General features: G+C 42.5%; 1 protein-coding gene across 1 annotated transcript in view; it reads left to right on the top strand.

Annotated features, from left to right (window-relative positions):
- TIMM21 (translocase of inner mitochondrial membrane 21) overlaps positions 1-22,623 on the top strand; it is a 150,711-nt gene that overhangs the window by 80,794 nt on the left and 47,294 nt on the right. The window contains exons 2-3 of the mRNA XM_078687515.1: positions 3,658-3,720; positions 3,809-3,906. Of these exons, the coding sequence (XP_078543641.1) occupies positions 3,658-3,720; positions 3,809-3,906 (161 nt within the window). The remainder of the gene's footprint in view (positions 1-3,657; positions 3,721-3,808; positions 3,907-22,623) is intronic.

Here is a 22,623-nt window from a genome sequence, read left to right as displayed (position 1 = left end):
TTTGTTACTTTGTTATTGTTGGATCGGGAATGCTTTCTAGTATACACCAAATAGTAGTTTTTAGACTTGGCATCTTTGGCATGGTTTCCCCTGACTTTTTGCCTCTACCTCCTGTAATTTTGATGCTGTGCTGGATTTCGTTTTTGCTGGCTTAGATGCTTTGGGCACTTTGCCGCTGCTGATCAGTGTCAAAGTGCAAATGCTCCCTGGGTAAATTGTTATTATGATTGGCATATTTGATTTACTGGTAAGTCCCTAGTAAAGTGCACTGAGTATGCCTGGGCCTGTAAATCAAATGCTACTAGTGGGTGTTGGACTTGGCCCTTTTTGGCAGGTTCACCCCTAAACGTTTTGCCTTAGCTCTGACATGGTGTTGGTGGTTTGGCCCTCTGGGCACTTTAGCACTGTGGTCCAGTGTAAAGTGTGTGTGCTTTCTGTCTGCATTTGGTAAGGTTGACCTGCCCTCCCATAGGAATGCATTGGGGATTTCCTGATCAGTGTGTGTCCGTGTTAATTCTTTGAATGGGAGGAGCAGCGTGGTCACATTTGCTATGTATGAAATTGTGAGAATAAATGCTGCTCAATAGTGTGCGCAGATTTATTATGACTGTTGGAGAAATGCTACTTTTAGAAGTTGGGATTGCTTTGTGCTATGTGTCTGCCTGCCTGATGTGAATTGCATGTCTGGCTTGTGAGTGACAGGGCCTGGGAGGTGTGTGTGGCTCCAGGAGGGGCAGGGTGAGTCCGCGCTAGGCTGAATGAGACATCTGGGCTGGGAGTAGTGGGAGGAGTAATCCCCTAACCCTGAATAGGTATGTGCCCAGCCTGCACAATGCTGGCTCCGCACCCTGTGGTGCGTCTGATCACCCAGCCCCCACCTGACAAAGGGGAAGAGTAGCTTGCAAAACATAGTGCTCCAAATCCCCCCTGAACCAGTTGCATGTGGTTCCCCCTATTAGGTGGTATAAATATAGGCAAACTGCGAAGCGTGGCTAGGTTAAACCCTGTGTAAACCAATATAAAGTAGTAGTATAGCCAAATTTCAAGAGTGAATGCTCCAGGGAACAAAAAGGCAACGGCCACCCACGTGCCAGAAAAAACTCCTAAACCACTGAGGACAAACAGAAAACAGAGTATTGTCCCCGAGCAACCAGAACCTAATAATAAAGTTCAATTATATCATCAGTCCAGATGAGCATCCAGATATGGTGGTTCACATTAATAATTCCTTTATTTTCTTGTTTTCTTTTCCTTGTCACAAGTGAAGAAATTTGAAGCAATGTCTCTCAAAAGAAATCCTGTGTCATTGACATCATGAAATGTAGCCAAACAGCCGACACGTGTTTCGTCTCGGGGAAAATCACCCACTTCATCAGGGCATAAACGTATTCTTTGGAAATATAGTCACCACATTCCAGGTAATACCTGTGTGTGGTCCCATATAATATGGGTCTAAAAATTGGAAAATATTCCTTCCATTTGCAGCAATAAAAATTCTACAAATTGTAAGTTCGAAATTCTTAAAAGGAGACTAGGAATCTCTGGTCCAACAGTATAAGGTCATATAAATTCAGGTTAAGGAGAGTACTCCCGCCGCCATCGTCGCCGCTAGTAATGAGTAAAGACATTGCTTCAAATTTCTTCGCTTGTGACGAAGAAAAGAAAACAAGAAAATAAAGGAATTAATGTGAACCACCATATCTGGATGCTTATTTGGACTGATGATATAATTGAACTTTATTATTAAGTTCTGGTTGCTGGGGGACAATACTCTGTTTTTTGTATAAATATAGGCGCTGTGACCCTATGAAAATGATCTCAGTTCTGGTGCTGTTCCTGACGTGCTGGGGGCTTGCTGCTGCTGGGATCCAGGAGGAACCGCCATAGGGCTTGCCTCCCTGCGCTGGAGAGCCCTGTGTGCTGGCCTCCCTGGGCCCAGGGATTCCCCTGGCCCCTGGAAATCTCTTGCGCCCTGGGAGCGCTTTTATCTCTATTTCCCAGAGCCATAAGGACTGAAAGGCTGGATTCTGGCTTTTAGCGCCCTGTGAGCGCTTTTTCTTTAATTTACTAGCCCCTAGATTGAGGGGGGAGCGTGGGCTTCGAGGCGCTGCAGCCCTTGAAGAGGGAATCCCGGTGTGAGGGATTCCCCCGTGATGCCTGAATTGCGGGTGCCCACCCCGCTTACGCTGCATTTTTTCCGGGTGCCTACCCTGCATTTTGCCACGTTGAGCGGGTGCCCACCCCGCTTTATATTTTAAATTAAGAGGGAGCCTACCTCTCATTTGCCGCCAAGAGAAAGAGAAACGAGGTCACCGTTGCGGCCCGTGTCTCTTTAGAAATCCGCTCCGGGCCGCTAAAAGCGCGACCCGGAAGACATGCACCGTTGCCTGGTTAGGGTCGGGCCAATTTACAGCTTCGAGGGCCGCCCAATCGCAGCGCCGCCCAAGGAGAAAGTCCCAGATGTGGCGCACACCCGAGCGGGGCTCTTGTGAGTCGGAGAGAGCCCCGCAGCCACCTGCGAAATTGGAGCAGTGCTTGCTCCGTTCCAGCCGCCCCATCACCTGCCAGAAGGAAACAGGAAGATCCCTCCGAGAGCCGGTGAGTGGGGCTTGAGTCAAGTAAAGCACCGGGCACAGTCTTAGTGCCTGAGCAGTCCCGCCGTTTCGGGCCGCTCCAACGTTGGGGGCCACTTTGTTTTCAGAGCCCCAGAGCGGGGCCCCAGGGAGCCTGGGCCCCGTTTGTCCCTCAGTTGCGCCGCCGTAGCGGGCAACTGCACCAATGGGCCTAATATGTTCCGAGAGCCCCAGTGGGGGCCGAGGGCGCCCAAGTCCTAATGTGATTTATGTGGTGCTAGGAAATGTGATTCATGTATTGTGATTTATGCACCCTGATTTCTGCCTCTAAATGTGCTTTTATGATTATGAGGTTTTGCATACAGTGTTTGAGTTATTCTCTACTGTGATTGATGCCCCTAATGTGAGTTGTGCTTAGGAGGTTATTGTCTAGTGTGTTTGGGTATAAGATTATTTGCATAATGTGTTTATTCTGGTGAGGTTATTTCCTACGGTGAGTTATACCCCCAATGTGAGTTATGCTTAGGAGGGTATGGTCTAATACGTTTAAGCTTATGAGGTTCGCGCAGAATATATTTCATGCGTTCCATTATGCATCTACCCATGGAATTTGATGTAATCCCAAATTTACTATTGATAGTAAACCTGGAATAGCGCCAATATGGTGCGCCTACCACAGAGAGACCTAACAAGGAAAAATACGTGTATTTCTCCTTGTTGCTTCCTCTTTCTATGCGGAATGCATTCTGATCATGTATAGAAAGAGAAAATTGTCTCATAAGATTGCTTTTGTGCAGGAAGTTGTCACTCCATGCATAAAAGCCATCCTGCCTCAGCACAGGCTCTCATGCAGCATGATGCAAGGATGACTGTGCTTACACTAGGCAGTCTCCAGTGCACCAGCGCATTTAAAGCGCTTGAGAGCACTATATATTAGTAAATGTGGCTGTTCAACCCTCTCCCATTCACGCAACACAACTCTTCAACTTTACTTCCTGTCCTGCTTTGCGTGAACCTTTAGTAATAATACTTATATGTGCTTATATTAATTATTTAATAAGCACTGTTCTCTTCTTTTCAACAGTTAAAGAAGCAGGACGAGATTTCACATATTTGATTGTGGTGATCATCGGACTCGGCGTGACAGGTTATTGGAAAACATATTTTTATGACAATAGTTGATTTTTATGGTGATTTCGCCTCCTAATTGTAAAATATGTTTTTCCATGTTGCAGGTGGTTTGTTTTATGTGATTTTTCAAGAGCTTTTCTCTTCATCAAGTCCAAGTAAGATATATGGAGAAGCTTTGGAAAAGTGCAGGCATCATCCAGAGGTGAGGCCTAGTCCAAAGATTGTTTGCCTACTAGTCGAGTGAAGACATTCTCTGAATCCAGCTTATGGAAAGTGAATAATCAAAATTGCTCAGTTCAAATCGGAATATTAGTAAATTGTTGCTTGTGAGTTTTAAATGAAGAATTTGGTAGGGTCATTTTGCATTAGTTTGAGTGAGTGAGTGATCGTCATCACTTAGGTACCACTTGATTTCTTTACCAATTTTAATTGTTACTGTTTTAACTCTAGAGATCAGTGCCCTTATTGTGGGTGAGTCATGCCTTTTATGCTTTTACATCACGTCTAGGCTGGTGAAAGGGCTTTTGTTTAATGACAGCGCTTAACCATAGAGCTGCATAATTTGTAGATCATTCCATGGTATTTTTCCTAGCAATTTTCCCTGGTGCATAGTATTAAACGTGAAAAGGAAAGGATCATTTCAGATATAGAGCCTGATTTAGATCTTGGTGGGCGCAATACTCTGTCACAACGTAGACGGATATCCTGTACGCCCAAATTGTCCCATGTAAAATATAAATTCCGAAGGATGTAATGGGATTTATATTTCGGCAGACGGAATATATCTATCACTATTGTGATGGAGTAACCCATCCGCCAAGATCTAAATCAGGACCATAGGCACTTGGTAACAATTTCTTGCTCGCAAGGGCCATGCACTCAGTTGCATTTTAATATTTTGATTTCCAATCATTTTTCAGTTATCTCTCATAATTCAAATATGATGTTTTTTGCTTTTTCAAGATAGGGAACTCTGAACAGATAGATACTTGTAGTTCTACAGTGTTTTAGAGAGGTTATAGGTCTCACTTCATGCCACATATCCTGTCTCCTATTTCAAACTCCCATACATACGCCACATAACCATGGAGCTTTGCCCCCACCCGCAGTGTTCTTGCTGTGCGATAGTTCAAATAGAGTACAACTGCAGCTAAGCATTGTTAGGCCTAGCACCTTTTTGCGAGGATTCACCTGTCTTTTTGCCTCTGATCTCCTGTTTTTGATTGCGTGCTGCATTTTGTTTTTGTTGGTTTTAGGACTCTGCTGAACAGTGCTAAAGTGCAAGTGACCCCTGTCTAAAATTAAATGGTATTTGGTTTCTCCATGATTTGCCTATTTGATTTACTAGTATATCCGTAGTGCAGTGCACGGTATGTGCCCAGGTCCTGTAAGTCAAATGCTATAGTGGGCCTGCAGAATGATTGTACCCCTCCCCCCCCCCCCCACGGGTAGCCATGCAAGCATGTCTCAGACCTACCACTGCAGTGTCTATGTGTGCAGTTTTAAACTGACATCTTGACCTGACAAGTGCACCTACTTCCCTTTTACTACCTTTAAGTCACCTTTAAGGTAGGCCCAAGGCAGCCCCATGGGTGGGTGCATGCAGTGTAAATAAAAGGTAGGACATGTACTGGTGGGTTTTACATGTGAAATACTGGCAATTTCGTTTTTTCCGTACAGCAAGGCCTATGTCTCCCATAGGTTAGTATCAAAGCTACCTTGTAACATCTTAGAATATATCTTCCAATTGGTAGCTGATAGAAAATTTAAGTTTGGTGTCTATGGACTTACAATTTAAAAACACATATTTTAGTCAAGTTGGTTTTTAAATGGCAGGTCTGAAAATGCCACTTTTAGAAAGTTTGGCATTTTCTTATTCTAACCATTCTGTGCCTCTCCCTGTCCCTAGATTACATGTCTGGGTTGGATGACAGTTGGGCTGTTTGTGCATTCGCTGTAGACAGCCACACAACGAAAGCTTAGGTATGCCATCACCAGGCTAATGGGTCTTCCTACGCTAGAGTGGTGGGAGGAGTTGACACTGACACCGGAATAGTACTGTACCTGTCCCCACACAAAGAAGTCTCCACCCCCTGCCGTGTGTCTGGAGGCAGGGCAAGGAAGGGCAGGGTCTTTTGCACTGCTAAGACTTTCCCTTGAAATTTGCCAATTTCAATAGCTGAGTTGAGTATAAGTACTGGACCTCTGACACCATATACTCTGAGGATTGAGGACATTCTACTAGGAAGAAGATCGGTGTTGCTTCAGGAGGAACAACCACTTTACTGTTTGCTTTGGTCTGTTGGTCTGCTGCTTGCTGCTTCTGTCCTGGGAGTGAAGGGCTATGTCTGAGCTTGCCTCCTGGTAAGAAGTCTCAGGGCCATCAAAGACTTCACCTGCCACCAACTGGACTCTGCTGCTGAGAGCCCTACCTTGCAAGCTGTGCCAATTCCAGTTCTCGGGCCCTTGGGAGTGAGTTACTGTGCAATAAGGAGAGAAATCAATGCATCAACTCCCAGCATCATTCTGAACCTATGAATCGTTGCAAAACTCTATGCGTTGCTGCTGGCAGCACCGATGCGTGGCCTTTGCTTGACGCAACAACCACCGCACTAAACGCAGGCCATGACTTTTCGCTGCAGCACTTCCGAAGAACCTCCGCTGCGTGTGTCTTGAGCACCGCATCACCAAAGTCCATGACACACCGGTCTGACGCAATGCCTCCTACAACTTTGTGGATTCAACGCAGCGCAACTTGACTTTTGATTAATTACTGACGCATCGTCTCTGGGTGTCTATTTCATCATTGGCTCTGCAGTAAGGAACCGAGGTTTCGTGCCCGCAAACAACACCTTACCTCCACTGCGCCACGCTTCTTCACAGGGCGTTAGTGGCTCAACTACTCTGCACCGCCTTAAGTAAGCATCACTGCCTACAGCGACGCATCACGTTTCCTGTGCTAGCACACTGTCCCCAAGCGTCTAGGCACCACCGACCTGCATAGCAGTAAGGAACTGAGGCATCACCTGCCTTTTTGACGTCTGGCCTCCCCTGCGTCATACATCATCCTTGATTTTAACGCATCTTAGGTACTTTGTACAGGTCAAGCCCAACCATTGATTTCTAAAGAGCTGGCGAGATGCAGACTGAGTGCCACAATACGCATCCGGGTATCGTTTGGGGAATACCAATACCCCTTATTTTTTTATTGGAGTTTATCTATGGAGCTTGCACGACTTGGCAAATAATTGAAGGACGGAAAGCCACATATGGTTTAATATACATTACTAATATCAACTTAAGGAGTAACAATTATTACAGAACAAGATCAATAAAGCCTTGATGAAGTTCAATATACACTTAACGAAATGCCTCGGCTGTATGTTATTGGTTGGTAGACCATTTAAATTTAAAAAGTGGAATGAAATAAATTGGGGGGGGGAATAATGTCTAACAACATATTTGAAGATCTCTTGACTTATATTGTGGGTGCACCTCTCCACCTTTATTTGGAACTTTGCACTGCAGTGATATCACACAAAGGCTGATATTGGAGTTGAAGTGCACCAAATTACTACCATCTGGAACAGAGTGTTTGGTGCAGGGCCCAAGTCGGAGGTACACGCTGGTACACAGCGTCCCCGTCCCCCCACTCTTTTCACAGGGTGGATGCCGTCCCCCCAGCCAAGAAATTGGGCCCCACAGAAATATGCTGAACTTGTCCTGGTGTCATTTTCAGACACCGAGACACGTTCAGCAGCACCTGCATATTACCTGCTTTCCATTCCCAGCAGCAACGTGCAGGCAGCGAGGGAGCCTTTTTTCACATCCATCTGGGCCGAAGTTAAGGGGCCATCCGGCCTCCTTTTGTTGGTATATGCTGACTGGGGGCCGCCTGGAACGTTATATTTATATGTAAATGACATAGAGGGAAACAAAGGCACACAGCTTGCCTTCTCTACACAGGTACTTAAGAGAGGCATGCTTTTGCCTTTGTTCTGTCTCTGTATATAAATGCAGACACTGTAAGACTGTCAGATGGGTATTCTGTCCCAGTATTTACGTATTTAAATAGCACTATTTTATTTATTTTATAGCGCTACGTTGTGACGTAATTTGCATATTGTCTTACTTGGTCAGTCCCCCCACTTCTTTTTGTAGGACTTGTGCCCTGGTTAGGTGCGATAGAGAGGCTCGCTGTTGGTGTGTTTATTCAATTTCTAAAGAACTATAACTTTATTTAACTTTGGAAATTCATCTCTTGAGTTGAGTATTTTGAATGTTTGTCGTTTTGATCTTGTTTAAATCCGATACATATTGGCCTTTTTTCTGAATTGGTGTGGAGTCCTTTTGTAGTATTTTCAATGTGTGTGTGTGTGTATACATGTTCGTATGTACATACAAATACTTTACGCATTAACTCTAGGAATAAACCTGACTACTCTTGCCAAGCTACGAAGGGGGTGTTCATGGGTTACTTTGAAGGTGTAACTTACCCTGCCTAGGATTGTGGGTCCCTACTTGGACAGGGTGCAAACCACTGCGAACTAGAGACCCTTTTTCCAACAAGCTTTATTTCATGATAAGGTGCAAGAGCATAAAGTACATTGAAAGAACATAACAAACAACTGAAGACTATGTAGACTGATATTCAGTCTCATCTAAATGGTGCTGTTCCTTGAATCCCACTTCCTCGAACAATGGTGCCTGAATAACTAACAACCTTCTATGCACTTGAAACAGCATGTCGACTTCTGGCTAAACCTCTTCTAACAAGCACCCCCTAAACCAATGGTAACAAGATCACTGCACTTTATGGACCACAACCTCGAAATCCCTCAAGAAAAAAAGGACATTGTACTTTCAACAATAGCAAAGTTCTGATTTTTCTTTTTAGGGAACAGCAAGATTTCTGCAACTGGGTTTAGGAATGCAGATAAGCAAACCATATTCTTTCAATCATCATTCGAGCAGTTGACTAAGAAAGCTGCTGTCCTGACAGTTTCCTTGCGCGCACCCTTCTATATGAAGAGTGCGCACAAGAGAACTATCAAGTCAACAGATCAAGATAGAAAGAGAAAAAGCAGTCATAGCAGCAGGAGCGGGATTACTAGTGGAGAACCCGATGAGGTGCATGCCAAGATCAATAGGGGAAGATTCCACATCAGACATAGACTCGAGTCATGATGGTGAGGTGGAACAAATGTCACTAACACTAACGGCAAGACGGGTTAATTGCCTAATTTAGGATTTGACTGAGAAGAGGAACATAGCTTTGGAGCATGAATATAATGAACTAATATTATAGCAAGAATAATGTTTCTTCGTGTCGTTGAATGAATAGTAGCCACTGGCGGAAAGAGTAGATACAAAGAATAGATATGTTGAATGAATGGGTGGCTGCAATTTTAAAATGACATGGAGGGAAGATGGCTCTTCTGTGGAAGGAGATGATCTGAAAACTCATACATAAAAAGACATGCTTCTGTGAGCAGAGTTGAATAATACACTCTCATTACCTGGAATACTAGATAAGGAACCACACAAAGATACAGAATATTTGCATATCTTAAAAGAAGAAATATCCTTCCTTCAGGAGATACACCTCACATACGAGGAAGAAAATGCATTACAAAAAACGATTCAGGAGACATCCATACATGGGCTGTTGAGCATATGCCAGGGGTGTCCTCATATGGATCACTCCTGAAGACCCATTCCATATTACAAGAGTGCAAGTGTCAAACTAGATGGTTTGGATCTAGCACCAGCAAACATACATGCACCTAATCATGATTTGAAAATATATTTTTAAGACCGTGTACCATGAGCTTGCAGAATTGCCATGCTACCCAATCATACAAGGAGGGCACTACAGCAGTCTGGTGGGTGTAAATGTACATAGATCACATGCACCCCTGTCAAGCCCAGTAGTAGTAAGAAATGACCAGATGCTAAGTAACTGGTTATGCCTTTGATGATTGACTGACATGGGGAGGACCAGTAATACTAGTCAAATAGAATATTCATTCTTTTTGCCAATGCACAACTTGCACATTAGACTAGATAGTACAGTTGGTAATGCTCGAGCTAATGCTATAGTAATACAAGTAGAATCTATATAGTTTCGGTAACTATAAGATGGTGAGAAAGCAAGAGTGGTGATCCAAATATGGTGACTGTGAGTTACCTTTCTAAAACAGCTCACTTTGAGGGGCACTCATAGAGATGACCCAATATTTCAGAGAAAATTAAGGATCAGCATCCAACATGTTAGTAGAATGTGGCGCCTCCTGTTGGACTTGCCCCTTTTTGCAGGACCATCCCTGAACTTTTTGCCTTCCTCCTGTGTTTTGTCTGACCTGTTTTTGTTGGTTTTATGACTCTGGGCACTTTACCACTGCTGATCAGTGCTAAAGTGCATATGCTCTTCCTATTGTAAATTGATATATGGATTAGTGACTCCATGATTGGCTGGTTTGGTTTACCTGTCAGACCCTAGAACAGTGCACTGTGTCCAGGGCTTGTAAACAAAATGCTGCTGGTGGCTTGCTGCACTGGTTATGCCACCCACAGAAGCAGCCTGTAAAACTGTGTCTAAGACTTGCCATTGCCAAGCCTGTGTGCAGTCTGGATGTGCCATGTTGACTGAGTACGTGCACCCACTTGCCAGTCACTAAACCTTCCCTTTTCTTCATATCGGACACTCCTATGGTAGGCCCAAGGGCAGGGTGCATTGTCAGTATAAGATAGGACAAGCCCTGATATGTGTGGCATGTCCTAATAGTGAATGACAGCCATTTTCGTTTTTCACTATTGCAAGGCTACCTATTCCCCATAGGCCAGAATGGGCAGTTAGATTATTACAACGTAGTATCCTAACTGACTCAGGGAACATGGTAGAAATTCGAGTTTAGTATGCCTGAACTCAGAATGGTAAAATACATCTTTTGGTGAAGTTGATTTTAACATTCTGTGTTTGAAAATGCCACTTTTAGAAAGTAGGTATTTTCTTGTCTAACTATCCAAGCCTGCCTCTGCTAGGTTGTGTATTCCTTGTCTGGAGTTTGAGTGACAGGGGCTGGGGGATTCCAGGAGACAGAGTGAGTCAGCCCAGTGGTGAATAGAGAGATCTGCATCTAGATGGGAGGGAGGAGTTGCACCTGGGACCTGAATAGGGCTGGGCCTTCCCTCTACAATGCTGGCTTCACCTCCAGTGGTGTGTCTGATGTCTCTGCCCTACACTGTGAAAGGAGAGGAGTCACATCAGCAGAGTGCTCCAGTGCTTTGTTTTCACTCCACAATGCTGGCTCCACCTCCTGTGGGGCGTCTGATGTTTCTGCTCTACACTGTGAAAGAAAAGAAGGAGTCATGTAAACAGAGTGCTCCAGGACTGACCAGAACTGGTTTGGACTAGGCAAAGGCCCCTTTACCCTCAGAGGACAAAGGATTTGGGGGTATACATATTGGGACCCTGATCCCAAGAATTTAGATCACTTTTGGAAAAACAAGAAGAAACCTTTGCTGAGAAGAGAAACCTGAAGAAACTGAGGAGAGACTATCTCTAAGCTGAAGTGCTGCTATGGGGATTGGCCTGCAGCGGTTTCTTGACTGCCAAAGAAAGGAGAGAGGAACTTTGTGTGTACTTTCATCAACTTGTGTAAGGATCTCCAAGGGCTTGAAACTGAGCTTGCCTCCTGCTGAAGTCTCAGGGACAACAGACTGCACCCACCAGCTCCTCAAGAGTTCTCCTGAAGTGCCTGCAGTTGTGTTTGACTTTTTGGGGACTTGCGTGTTGCAAGGAGCTGGAAGCGCGACTCAAGATCAAGAAGCATGTCTCAGAACTGCCGCTTCACAACACGCAGCGCCTCGCATAGCCGGAGGAGAGGATCGACGTCGCAGCAGACACCGCCGCATCACCGGGAAGCGTGTCGTAAGAGTAGAGGACCGATGTCGCATAAGGCGCCGCCGCATCTCCGAGAAGCGTGTCGCAGGGCCTGTCGTGGCTCATCACCGGAGAAGAGGATCGGCGTCGCAGCATCAACCGGGAAGAGTGTAGTAGGGCCTGTCGCAGCTCGCATCGTTGTGGAAGCAACTCGCATCATCAAGAGAGAGGATCGATGTCGCAGCAGATGCCACCGCATCACTGAGAGGCGTGTCGCAGGACCTTTAGCGGCTTGCATCGTGTCAAGCCTCTCGTATCACCAGGGGAGAGGATCGACGTCGCAGCAGACGCCGCTGCATCACCGGGAAGCGTGTTGCATCAAGGAGAAAGCGCCATCGTTATTTCTTTGCACCAGATCTTTTTTTTTTTTTTTTTTTTTGAAAGACCTTTATTGAGAATATTCATACAGTGGTAAACACATTATATAGCCTACAACCTGTAAGGCCGGCTGTTTCATATGCATATGTTTCCTATACTGTTCGCATGTACACAGCCGTAAGGCCGACAACCCTGGGGTCCGGCGGCGTATCAGTAAAGTGTCTCGCATGATACATTTCACGCCGTGTTTTACAATTAATAGGTCTATCATTTTTGTTTTTTTGTTGGTTCATGAACCATAACTCGTAACTAAGATCAAGATAAGCATTCACACATATTGACACATATCCTGCCTGTCTCCACCCACTGATTTTGCACCAGATCTTTAACACATCACCGTCCTTGCGTGACAGGGACTACCGCATCACCTTTCTTGCAACACTTTTGTTGCCCTGCATTTCGCATCTAAAGGTACATTGACTCAAAGTGTTGCATGTGAAGATCTAAAGAGAACTATGCAAATTCTACCATTTTAAGTACAGTATTGTGGATTTTTGTCATTTGTGGTCTTGTGATAAGTCTATATCAAGAATACTTATTTTTTATATAAAACCTGTGTGGTGTCCATCTGTAGTGTTGTCACTTGATTACTGTATGTGTTCACAAATGCTACACACACTGCCTCTGAGATAAGCCTGTCTGCTCGTGCCAAGCTAACAAGGGGGTGAGCAGGGGTTATTTTAGGAGTGTACCCCCTTACCCTGACTGGAGGCAAGGGTCCCTATTTGTCCCAAGTACCTACCTGTGCCAACTAGAGACCCCCAAATCTAACACCTCCTAGATGGCAATATGTGGGATCTGCATAAAAACAGTTAATGCAGCCAGGCAAACATTATTTAGGGAGATCGAGGTGCAGGTGCGAGTGCAGTAGGAACTACTAGAACAGAGGGGAAAAATGTCACAGTTAACTGAAAGGCTTAGTTGCTTTGATTACAAGGCATAAAATGCATATTAAGAGGGTGCAAGGCAAGGCGGCTTCTGGCTTGGATATCTAGATCTGTGAGGGACAGCCTGGTATAATCTGGCTATGTGCGGCGAATGGGGATTTAGTCAGTCCAGACCGAACTGCCAAGCCATGTCTTCCATGGACTGGAAACAAGCATCCTGGGACTGATTTTGGGCTAACCGCCCTCTTCAGCCAGGCTAGCTTAAATCCAGTGGCATAGTGAGTGTGAGAAAGTGGCCTGGCATATGCTGTCCACTATTCTAGTGGGCACCTTGCACCAGTCCAAACGACCCTTATTGATGGTAGGTTTAAAGACAACCTATATAGAATGCTATCCTAGTGGTAGCTGTGGAGAGCAGACTTCAGGCTAAGTCTTGGAGGAATGTAAAGCAGCTTGTTTTACCAGTCTATAATCTCATGAATGAACAAATGAAAGGAGAACCACACCAAGTGTGTATGTATGTATGTGTATATATATATATATATATATATATATATATATATATATTATATGTATTTATTCTAAACACATCCCTCTAGTCTCTTTATGAGGCTATGGGGAAAATACATTCAGTAAACTTATTTAGCATACAGTAAATTAGCATAATATACGTTGTGCCCTAGGGGCCTACCAAACCATATATTAAGAAAGTGGTATAAGAACCACAACTGACATAGATACAAGGCCTAGAGCCTTTAGAACTGCTGGGGCCAACAGGAACCACCCAAGGTAGTGACACAGGGGACCCACGTGGGACACGTGCAGTGTCTAAACACAGCCGCGAATCACCATTAACTTCTATGGGGAAAGTCACGGTTGAAATTTTAAAGAAAAAGGACACTTAGAAGAGGACTTGGAGCAAACCCCTTTAGAACCAGTAAGTTCTAGAGTCAACACTCACGGAAGCGCCGGAGTACTCGAGTTACCTCACGCAGGGGAGCCCCGTGCATAAGTGTCTTTTCGTGTCGGGTTTCGTCGTCGGGTTTCCTCGTAGATTTCAACGGCGAGCTGCTGAAAAATCCTGCAGGAGACCAAGTGGAAAGTGTCTGGGTGGATCCAAGGGTGGATCGGAGATGTGAGGAACCTGAAAGCAGAGGGGACAGAGTCTTGGTCACTTGCCAGTAACCCGGAAGGCAATGAGAAGATGCCAACTGATGTCTGGTGATTTCAGGTGAAGAAGGTGAAGCTTGATACTTCAGCCATGAGGACCAGGAGACGTCGACGAGGACCAGGAGCTGGATTCGAACTGTCCCACGAAGGATGTCGAGTGCTGCGGTGTCGGATTCTGGGTGGGACCCAACAAGCCTTGGCAACCGTGACCCACACAGAAAGCAGAGATTGGCTTCAGTGCAGACCAGCAACGTCTGCACCACCTTACCCAGGCTGCAGTAGCAGACCTGTGGTGCCATTTTGGAAGGCTTCCCAGGGGTGGCATAATACATGCTTCAGCCCCTGGTAGGCCTCTGGGGTACCTATTCCCTTAGTACCTAAGGTACCATATACTAGGGACTCGCAAGGGTAACCCAGTAACCAATCTTGAGTGTACTTAATGTACATGCAATCAATTTAGAGAGGAAGCAGCTAGGCTGGGGTTCTGGTTAGCAGGGCCGCAGCCAGACTAAAGTCGAAAAACAGTGAAACACCAGCAAAAAGTGGGTCTAACCATAGTAAGCAGATCCTACTCTCCTACAGTGAGCAAGGGACCCACGTTTGGGCATACCCTGACAACTTGGGTGAACAAAGCAAACACAAGGAGATGATGGACGGAGTGCTGAAACTTTTCAAACACTCACTCCCATTCACAGATCTGGGTTGAATTCATCATTATTCTTTAGCTCGCCTTGCCGCCCCAGTTCAGACACCGCTATATGCAAATCAGTCTTGACCCTGTGCCTCATGGGAACAGTCCAGCCCGAAATGCCAAGCCATGTCTTCCCTGGACTGGAAACGAGCATCCTGGGACTGGTTTCGGGCTAACAGCCCTCCTCAGCCAGGCTAGCTTGAATCCAGTGGCAAAGTGAGCAAGGGACCCACGTCTGGGCATACCCTTACAACTTAGGCCGAACAATGGATAAAAAGGCAACTGAAATTAAAATGGGTATAAAAGGAATGGCCCTGGCTTGATGGTCTGCCACCATAATTTGATGCCACATACCAAGATTTGTTTTTTGGCACCGAGATGAGTGCCATTATGTAATGTAGCGCTAAGTGTGTAGTATTTGAGAGCAGATATCCTCAAATTAACCTCCTGACTTTATGCAGATATAGCAGCTATAACTAGAACAGGATCAATTATATAGTTCAGCTGCAACATCAAATTAGGGATGAGACCGGAATTACCCATGCCCTTGCGTATGGGCTATAGAACAATTTGGCCATAGAAAACTAAAAACACACTGGAGGAAGGCAAATCATAGAAAAACAATGTTAAAGAAAGACAATTTTAAGGAAATTGAAATAAATCGAAGAATAAAGGAAACATTTTAAAGGAAAGGTAATTTGAAAGAAACATCCAAAAACAGACAGTTGAGTGAAGTGTGTGTTTTTAGGGTCAGGGATGGGTGGAGTTTAGGAGTGGTAAAGGGTTTTAAGGGTTCGGGTAGGGTATATATATATATATATATATATATATATATATATATATATATATATATATATATATATATATATATATATATATATATATATATATATATATTCACTGAAAAAACCATAGGTTATAGACCATATATAGTTAGGAATTAGCATTTACAAAACCTTGAAAATTCACTGAAAAAACCATAGGTTATAGACCATATATAGTTAGGAATTAGCATTTAAAAAACCTTATTTTACTCACACAAAACCATTGAAATTCCATATATAGTTAGTTGCACTAACTATATATCGCGCACCCGCAATCCACTGCTGATCATGTCACATATTACATCATTCATGACATGGTCAGTGACATCACTGATGACATCACTGATGACATCTCAAATGACATCACTGATGACATCACTGATGACATCTCATTTGACATCATTCTTGTGCTAATACGATAAACCTCTTCAGACTCTAATATAACCTTAGATACACTCAGTGTATACAGACACTCACACACTGCCACTCATCCATGGAGTTACTCACACACCCAGTCAGTCATGCAAAGAAACAATCTCACCTCCATTTCTTCAACTATACAGTTAAACACACCTTACTTATTGAAACATATACTAACACATATTTACTCTCTTATACAATCCCTGATACAAGTTCACAATGATCGATACAACCACTCACTCATTCAGTGGCTCTCATGCACAGTTATTTATATATGCCAACTCTCACATGTACTGTGTTTTACATATGTACTTACTATGACATGTAGCATTGAGATATCCATTCACTCATCAATACACTCATGCACACAGTCAACTGCCCATGTAGCTGTTTCCACATGCACTCTTGAACTCATACACCTAGTGAATAAACTGCTCACACATCTATGCATAGAGTCACACACCTTCCAGCCACCCCCACACAAACTCAATCTCCCATAGAAATACTTGGGCAACCAATTAATAACACATATAGCCTCTCGTATAGCTAATGATCAACACATGCAGCAGTTTACAGAACAACAGACATAATGATGCACAAATTAAGACAGTTTAGTCACTAACCCATGCATTCAGTGAGACACATTTAATCACTCACTCATACAGTCAGTCACGCACCTACTAAATCCTTCATCCAGACACTTATACATCCACTCATTCTTCAATATGTAAGACATATTTTAACTTTACAGAAACATACAGTCACTGGATGTTGTCATCAGTGATGTCATCAGTGATGTCATTTGAGATGTCATCAGTGATGTCATCAGTGATGTCACTGACCATGTCATGAATGATGTAATATGTGACATGATCAGCAGTGGATTGCGGGTGCGCGATATATAGTTAGTGCAACTAACTATATATGGAATTTCAATGGTTTTGTGTGAGTAAAATAAGGTTTTTTAAATGCTAATTCCTAACTATATATGGTCTATAACCTATGGTTTTTTCAGTGAATTTTCAAGGTTTTGTAAATGCTAATTCCGAACTATATATGGTCTATAACCTATGGTTTTTTCAGTGAATTTCATTGGTTTTTTAACAGCTAATATCTGTAGCTGTAAAATGTATTCTTCTTTAAATCCAAAAATATATTTTATATGTTTATTAATAACTTTTTTTTAAAATATTTTTTTTTCTTCGTTCCCGCTTCGCGAATCGGGAAGCTTCCCGTTAGCTGACCTTGATGCCGCGAAATAGACCACGAGCCGGTAAACGTTTCTTTACCGCAACTGCCGCGTTAGAAAACAACATCGTGACGCCTCCCGTCCGCATGACGTTTCGCGTTGTCGCGTGATACGTCATATGACGTGCTACGTTAGCGAACTCGTACGCTTACCGAGTCGCAAAGCACAGGTTTCTGGAAGCAAACCGGGAGGCCCTGCAAAGCGCGTAACATACACACAGCAGGTCATGTGACTTGGTAATAACACTTTTCATTGGTTCATTTCACTTTCGGTTTCCTAATGATGTAAGACTAGGTCATATGATCTAAAATGAACACTTTTCATTGGTTGAGAACTATTTTTTTTCCCAAATGGTGAAAATCCCTCCTTCTTTCCTCACTCTGACTTTCATCATTGTGAGAGAAAGACCCTTTGTTACCAGTGAGCAATGGCTTCTTTACTAGCTTCAGCTGGTGCTTCCCCACCACCTCCACCACATCCAAGGAAGAGTGGACCACCTGCTAAAGTTATAATTCAGCAAGAAGACGAAGAAGAGGAACAGGACGACCTAGATAATCTCCCTATTATGGCCAGAAGATCTGTTGTACCGGAAGTAACGGGACCAGAGGGCAGGGAGATGGTGCCAAATATACAAACGAGATTTCGTGAAGTAAAACAAGTCTGCCTACATTGCAGTGGATTCATTTGCTACGCAGAAAGTAGCATCACTCTGATCAACAGAGCTATTGACAATCATGCTCATGTTTGTCCGAAACTCCCCAAACAATAAATTCTTTTTTTTTTGTTTTCTTGCTCCTGTTGAGCCCTTTACAATGAATCGTTTTCGTTGCCCCCTCCGAAAAAAAAACAAAAAAATTATAAAACTGTTCAGAAAAATTCAAAAAATGTTCAGAAAAATAATAAAAAAAATATAAAACAAAAACAATTTAAAAAAAAGTTCTTTTCAGAACTACCTCCCCGTTATTAAAAAATTGGTACAATATTTGCAACTGTGCCAACCTCTATTTCTCTTAGTTCGCTTCCCAGTTCGCTCCCCGGTACGCGAACCGGAAGCGAACCCAAAAATTTTTTTTTAAAAAAAGAACAGTAAGTATAAGGGAAGGAAACAGACACTTATGTTAAAAGAAAGACAGCTATAAGGAAGTAAACTAGAGATACTATTACCCGTAATCCACTGCTGATGATGTCACATATTACATCATTCATGACATGCTCAGTGAAATCATCAGCAGAGGATTGCGGGTAACAGTATCCCTAGTTTATTCCCTATAGCTGTGTTTCTTTTAACATAACTGTCTGTTTCCTTCCCTTATACTTACTGTTCTTTTTAAAAAAAAATTTTTAGATCAGTCAGAAACAGTGAAAGTAATGAAATATAAAAGACTACGTAGAATGAGGACTGTATGCAACAACTTTGACACTTACAGAAGCCTCACCTTCTCCATGCCTCCTACACAGTTCTACATGTACATCATAAATGCAAACAGAACAGAATTAATTATACATGTTAAATGGTTTATTTTTGCTGTTCTCAGAATGTATCAAATTTCACTAAAACAGTGACTTGAAGGTATTCATCATATAACAGCGGGGAAAAAAAAACACAATCAAAATGATTGTGTTTAAAAAACCCATACAACATTAAAAATCAGAATTCAGAACTCCTTAAAGTTAACTTACTTTCCATGACGGCCAAGGATGTCCTATGAACAGCTTACACTCTGTTGTGCTGTTATTACTTTCAACCCGCCACTTTCTGAAAGAAAACCTCCATCGTTTTCAAAAACATGTTACATACAATAAATGACTTCTTGCTCTCTACCACAAGATTCCACAAGGCCAAATCTTGTCAGAGCCATGTATAACTCTTGGATTTCTTGTTAGCCAATCCCGTCTTTTCGCATTTCCACAACTTTCAGAATTAAAATGTTGAAGATCATTTACACAATCCTGGACTAGTAATATCTTCCCCTTCTTCCTCAATCATGTTCTACATTTCCTATCACACTGATACTGCTTACTATGAAGCAGACTTACACTACCTTTATGACTAGTACAATTATTTAATTCTCTACATCACTTTTAATCACAAAGCAATGTAAAACAGTAGACAGCATTGCAGACTTACATTCCCTCTACTCCATGTTTTGATTGGCTGCTTCAATTAGCTTATAAAAAGAAACAGTTTTTCTGAACTCATTCAAAGTGCACGTATTTCTCCATAAAGTCCAGTGTTATGGTAAGAAGTTATGTCTCTGTACTACACTTCTCCTCAAGGCCAAATCGTGTAGGAGCCATGAGAACTTCTTGAAATTCCTCAGAGCACATCCCGAGATTCTTTCCCTAAAATTTTGGTTTTAAAAACACCAGGTAAGAGTTTTTAAGGTCAAACGGCATATTTTTTTTGAAAATTAAAACAGAATCATTGCAGAATGACCAGCCATTTCTACACTTTAAATAAGCTGTATAATGTCCTGATGTTATTGAAGGACCATCATGATATATAATTGCTACAGTTACAAAAGTCCTTCCTGATATTGACAACTGTGAAGCCACAAAATTTTTAATTAAAGTTGTCAATTTTGTTCCATCAGGCCTACATCGTTGGAACATTAAAATGACATACTGGCCATATGTTCGTATAAATAATGTGGACATCATTTCAGATTTACATTGGCTACACTCCATGTTGTGATCAGCTGCTTTTACTAGCTTATTAAAAGAGACTGATTTACTGTCTGGCAAAGTTAAATATATAAATCTTTCTGAGTCTACACTAGTAGTACTTGATACCCTACAGTTCTCGCAGTCATGCTGCCATTGATAAGAAAGCCCAAACAGGTGATCTACATCTACACCTTCATCATGCAATACATCAAGCATGTACATTAAAAACTCCTGACAATCTTGCTGACTATTTTGAGAGAATTGTGTTTGGCCTGAACATCTGTCTAACAGATTTCGAATTTCAGACACACTTTCTATGTTTGTTCTATCAGTGCTACATTTCTCTAACACAGAATTTAACAAACTGCAAAATCTTTGATCAGAATTGACCACAATCTCTTCTTTTACATTTTCTAGAGAAAACAAAACATTAACTACTACATTAGCATAGCAGTTGACACCAGAACTGTTTTCAAATTGAAAACCAACAACATCTTCAACAGAATCCTTTTTGTTTCTGCTTGTAATTTCAGGTTCATCGACTTTTCGTCTTTTTGCTACAACCTCCCCAGTATTGGTCACATTTCTTCGTTTCCGGCCTACCACACGTTTCTCAAACAAAGGATACTGAGGCAAATGTGGCGCATACTCTCTTCTCAACCTATTGTATTCCTTAACACAATCTAGATCCGCACAAATGTTTGTGACATCACACTCAATCAAGTACAATCCCGATAAAGTCCTAACTCGTGACAATGCCACATATGCCATACCCTCCTTGAACACAGAACTGCCAATATTCACCAATGCACAGTCTACACTTAAACCTTGCGATTTATGAATTGTCACCGCATATGCCAAGCAAACAGGAAACTGCTTACGACGAACATATAAGTCTTTTACAAGCAAAAATCTAGCAGAACAACGAGCAATTAGCTGTACTTCCTCAATGCCATCAAATTTAATTTTTAAAAATTCAATTCCATCTCTATTTCTGTATTTCACAAAATCAACAACATTACCCATTGATCCATTTACCAGACCTCTTTCAACATGTAAATTCCTTCTTAAAATTATACGGCAGTTCAAGCACACATTCAGAGTCTTTTCAAAACCCGCAGTTTTAGATATACTCTTCTCTAATGAATCCAATTTTGTTTTCAGATTCTCAGACAAAATAATTGTTGATCCCATATGCTCTACTCTGTCAATAGCTTCCAATTTTACAATCTCTTGCTTTTCTAAATGCAACATTTTGTTGTTGAATTTGGCACATTCTGCAAGAGTTGGCATCAAACATATTCCAGATTTTTTCTCAGTAACTTTCTGAAAAATATTCTCAGGCACAACATCTTCGTCTGGATATAAATTTGTCAGTAATCGTGCATGTAAAGCTTCTTTCCCATGCTCGGTCACTTTTCCAATTCTAACATCTTGTAGAATAGTCTTGTAAACTTCATCCTTTGCCTGACGCATATTTTCATGCAGTTCAGCATAATTGAAGTTTAACCATATATTGACGTTGCCAATACTCCCTAAGCACTTCCTGGTATCTTCATGCGTGAGCATTTTGAACACAGGTTGCCCTTTCACTGGTGTCAGCTGCAGAAGATCTCCGAAAACAATGATGTGTTTGCCACCAAATAACACATCATACTCTGTTTTGAGAACTTCTTGCATTCTCAAATGCACAAAGGCAAGCATGACATTGGAAACCATGCTTACTTCGTCAATGATAAGAAGTTTCATTTTCCTCAAGACTCTTGAAACTTCAAAACAAGCATCTCCAGATAGCTTGTGATATTCTAATTTGTTGTCATGCTCCACTGGCAGCATCAGTAAACGATGTAAAGTAATCCCTTTAATGTTATGTGCTGCCAGTCCAGTTGGAGCGGTGACAACACAAGACAGCGATGACTCTGTCCTTTCCTGCAAATAACATGAAATTGCTTTAATAAGGAAACTTTTTCCAGTTCCCGCTTCTCCACTCACGTACAGTCGGACAGGCTTCAACGACGTACATGAGCACTCTTTCTTGTCATGACTTAATCCATGATCAATTTGCATGGTAAGTTCGTCATATATTTTCCTCTGCTCAACGTTGAGTTGTCTTTCCAACTCTTCTAAGTTAACCGCATCCTCCTGAGCATGTGCCATGGCTCTTTCCACTTCATTCATAGCAGTGGCAGCTTCATTTTCGATAAGAGGTCCTCCTAGTGGATCCTGACTCAATGAAGCAGAACTCTGACTGTCCTGAGAACTGTCTCTGGCAATCTCGGCTGCAATCGTTGCTTCCTGCTCAATTTCCACATTCAACATTTCTACATATTTGGGAAAAGCAGGACATTCTATGGTCTCCTTGGCAGCATTGAATGAGTCTTCGTAACAAAGGAAATCTCCAAGCAGTTCCTCTTCTGCACGCCAAGGCTTAAAAAGTTGCAAAAGTGCTAAATAGAAAAACTCCTTTTTTTCAGGAGATTCGCCACTCAATTTTCGATGGTTTATCAAGTGGCATTTTCTTTGCTTGACCAGACATCCCTCACTTCCTATTACAGCATACACTCCTTTCTCAGTATCTTCTTTGATGTTCCTCTTGAATATGTAATTTTGCAGAACCTCATACAGACAAACATTCTCGAGGTGACTGCTTCGATTTGGATAATATGTATCCAACATGTTGCTCTTCAA

This window comes from Lissotriton helveticus, chromosome 4_1 (genome assembly GCF_964261635.1).
Source record: "Lissotriton helveticus chromosome 4_1, aLisHel1.1, whole genome shotgun sequence".
In the NCBI taxonomy this organism is placed as follows: Eukaryota; Metazoa; Chordata; class Amphibia; order Caudata; family Salamandridae; genus Lissotriton; species Lissotriton helveticus.
Note: the sequence above shows the minus strand (reverse complement) of the source record. Positions and strands in the feature narration are given on the sequence as shown.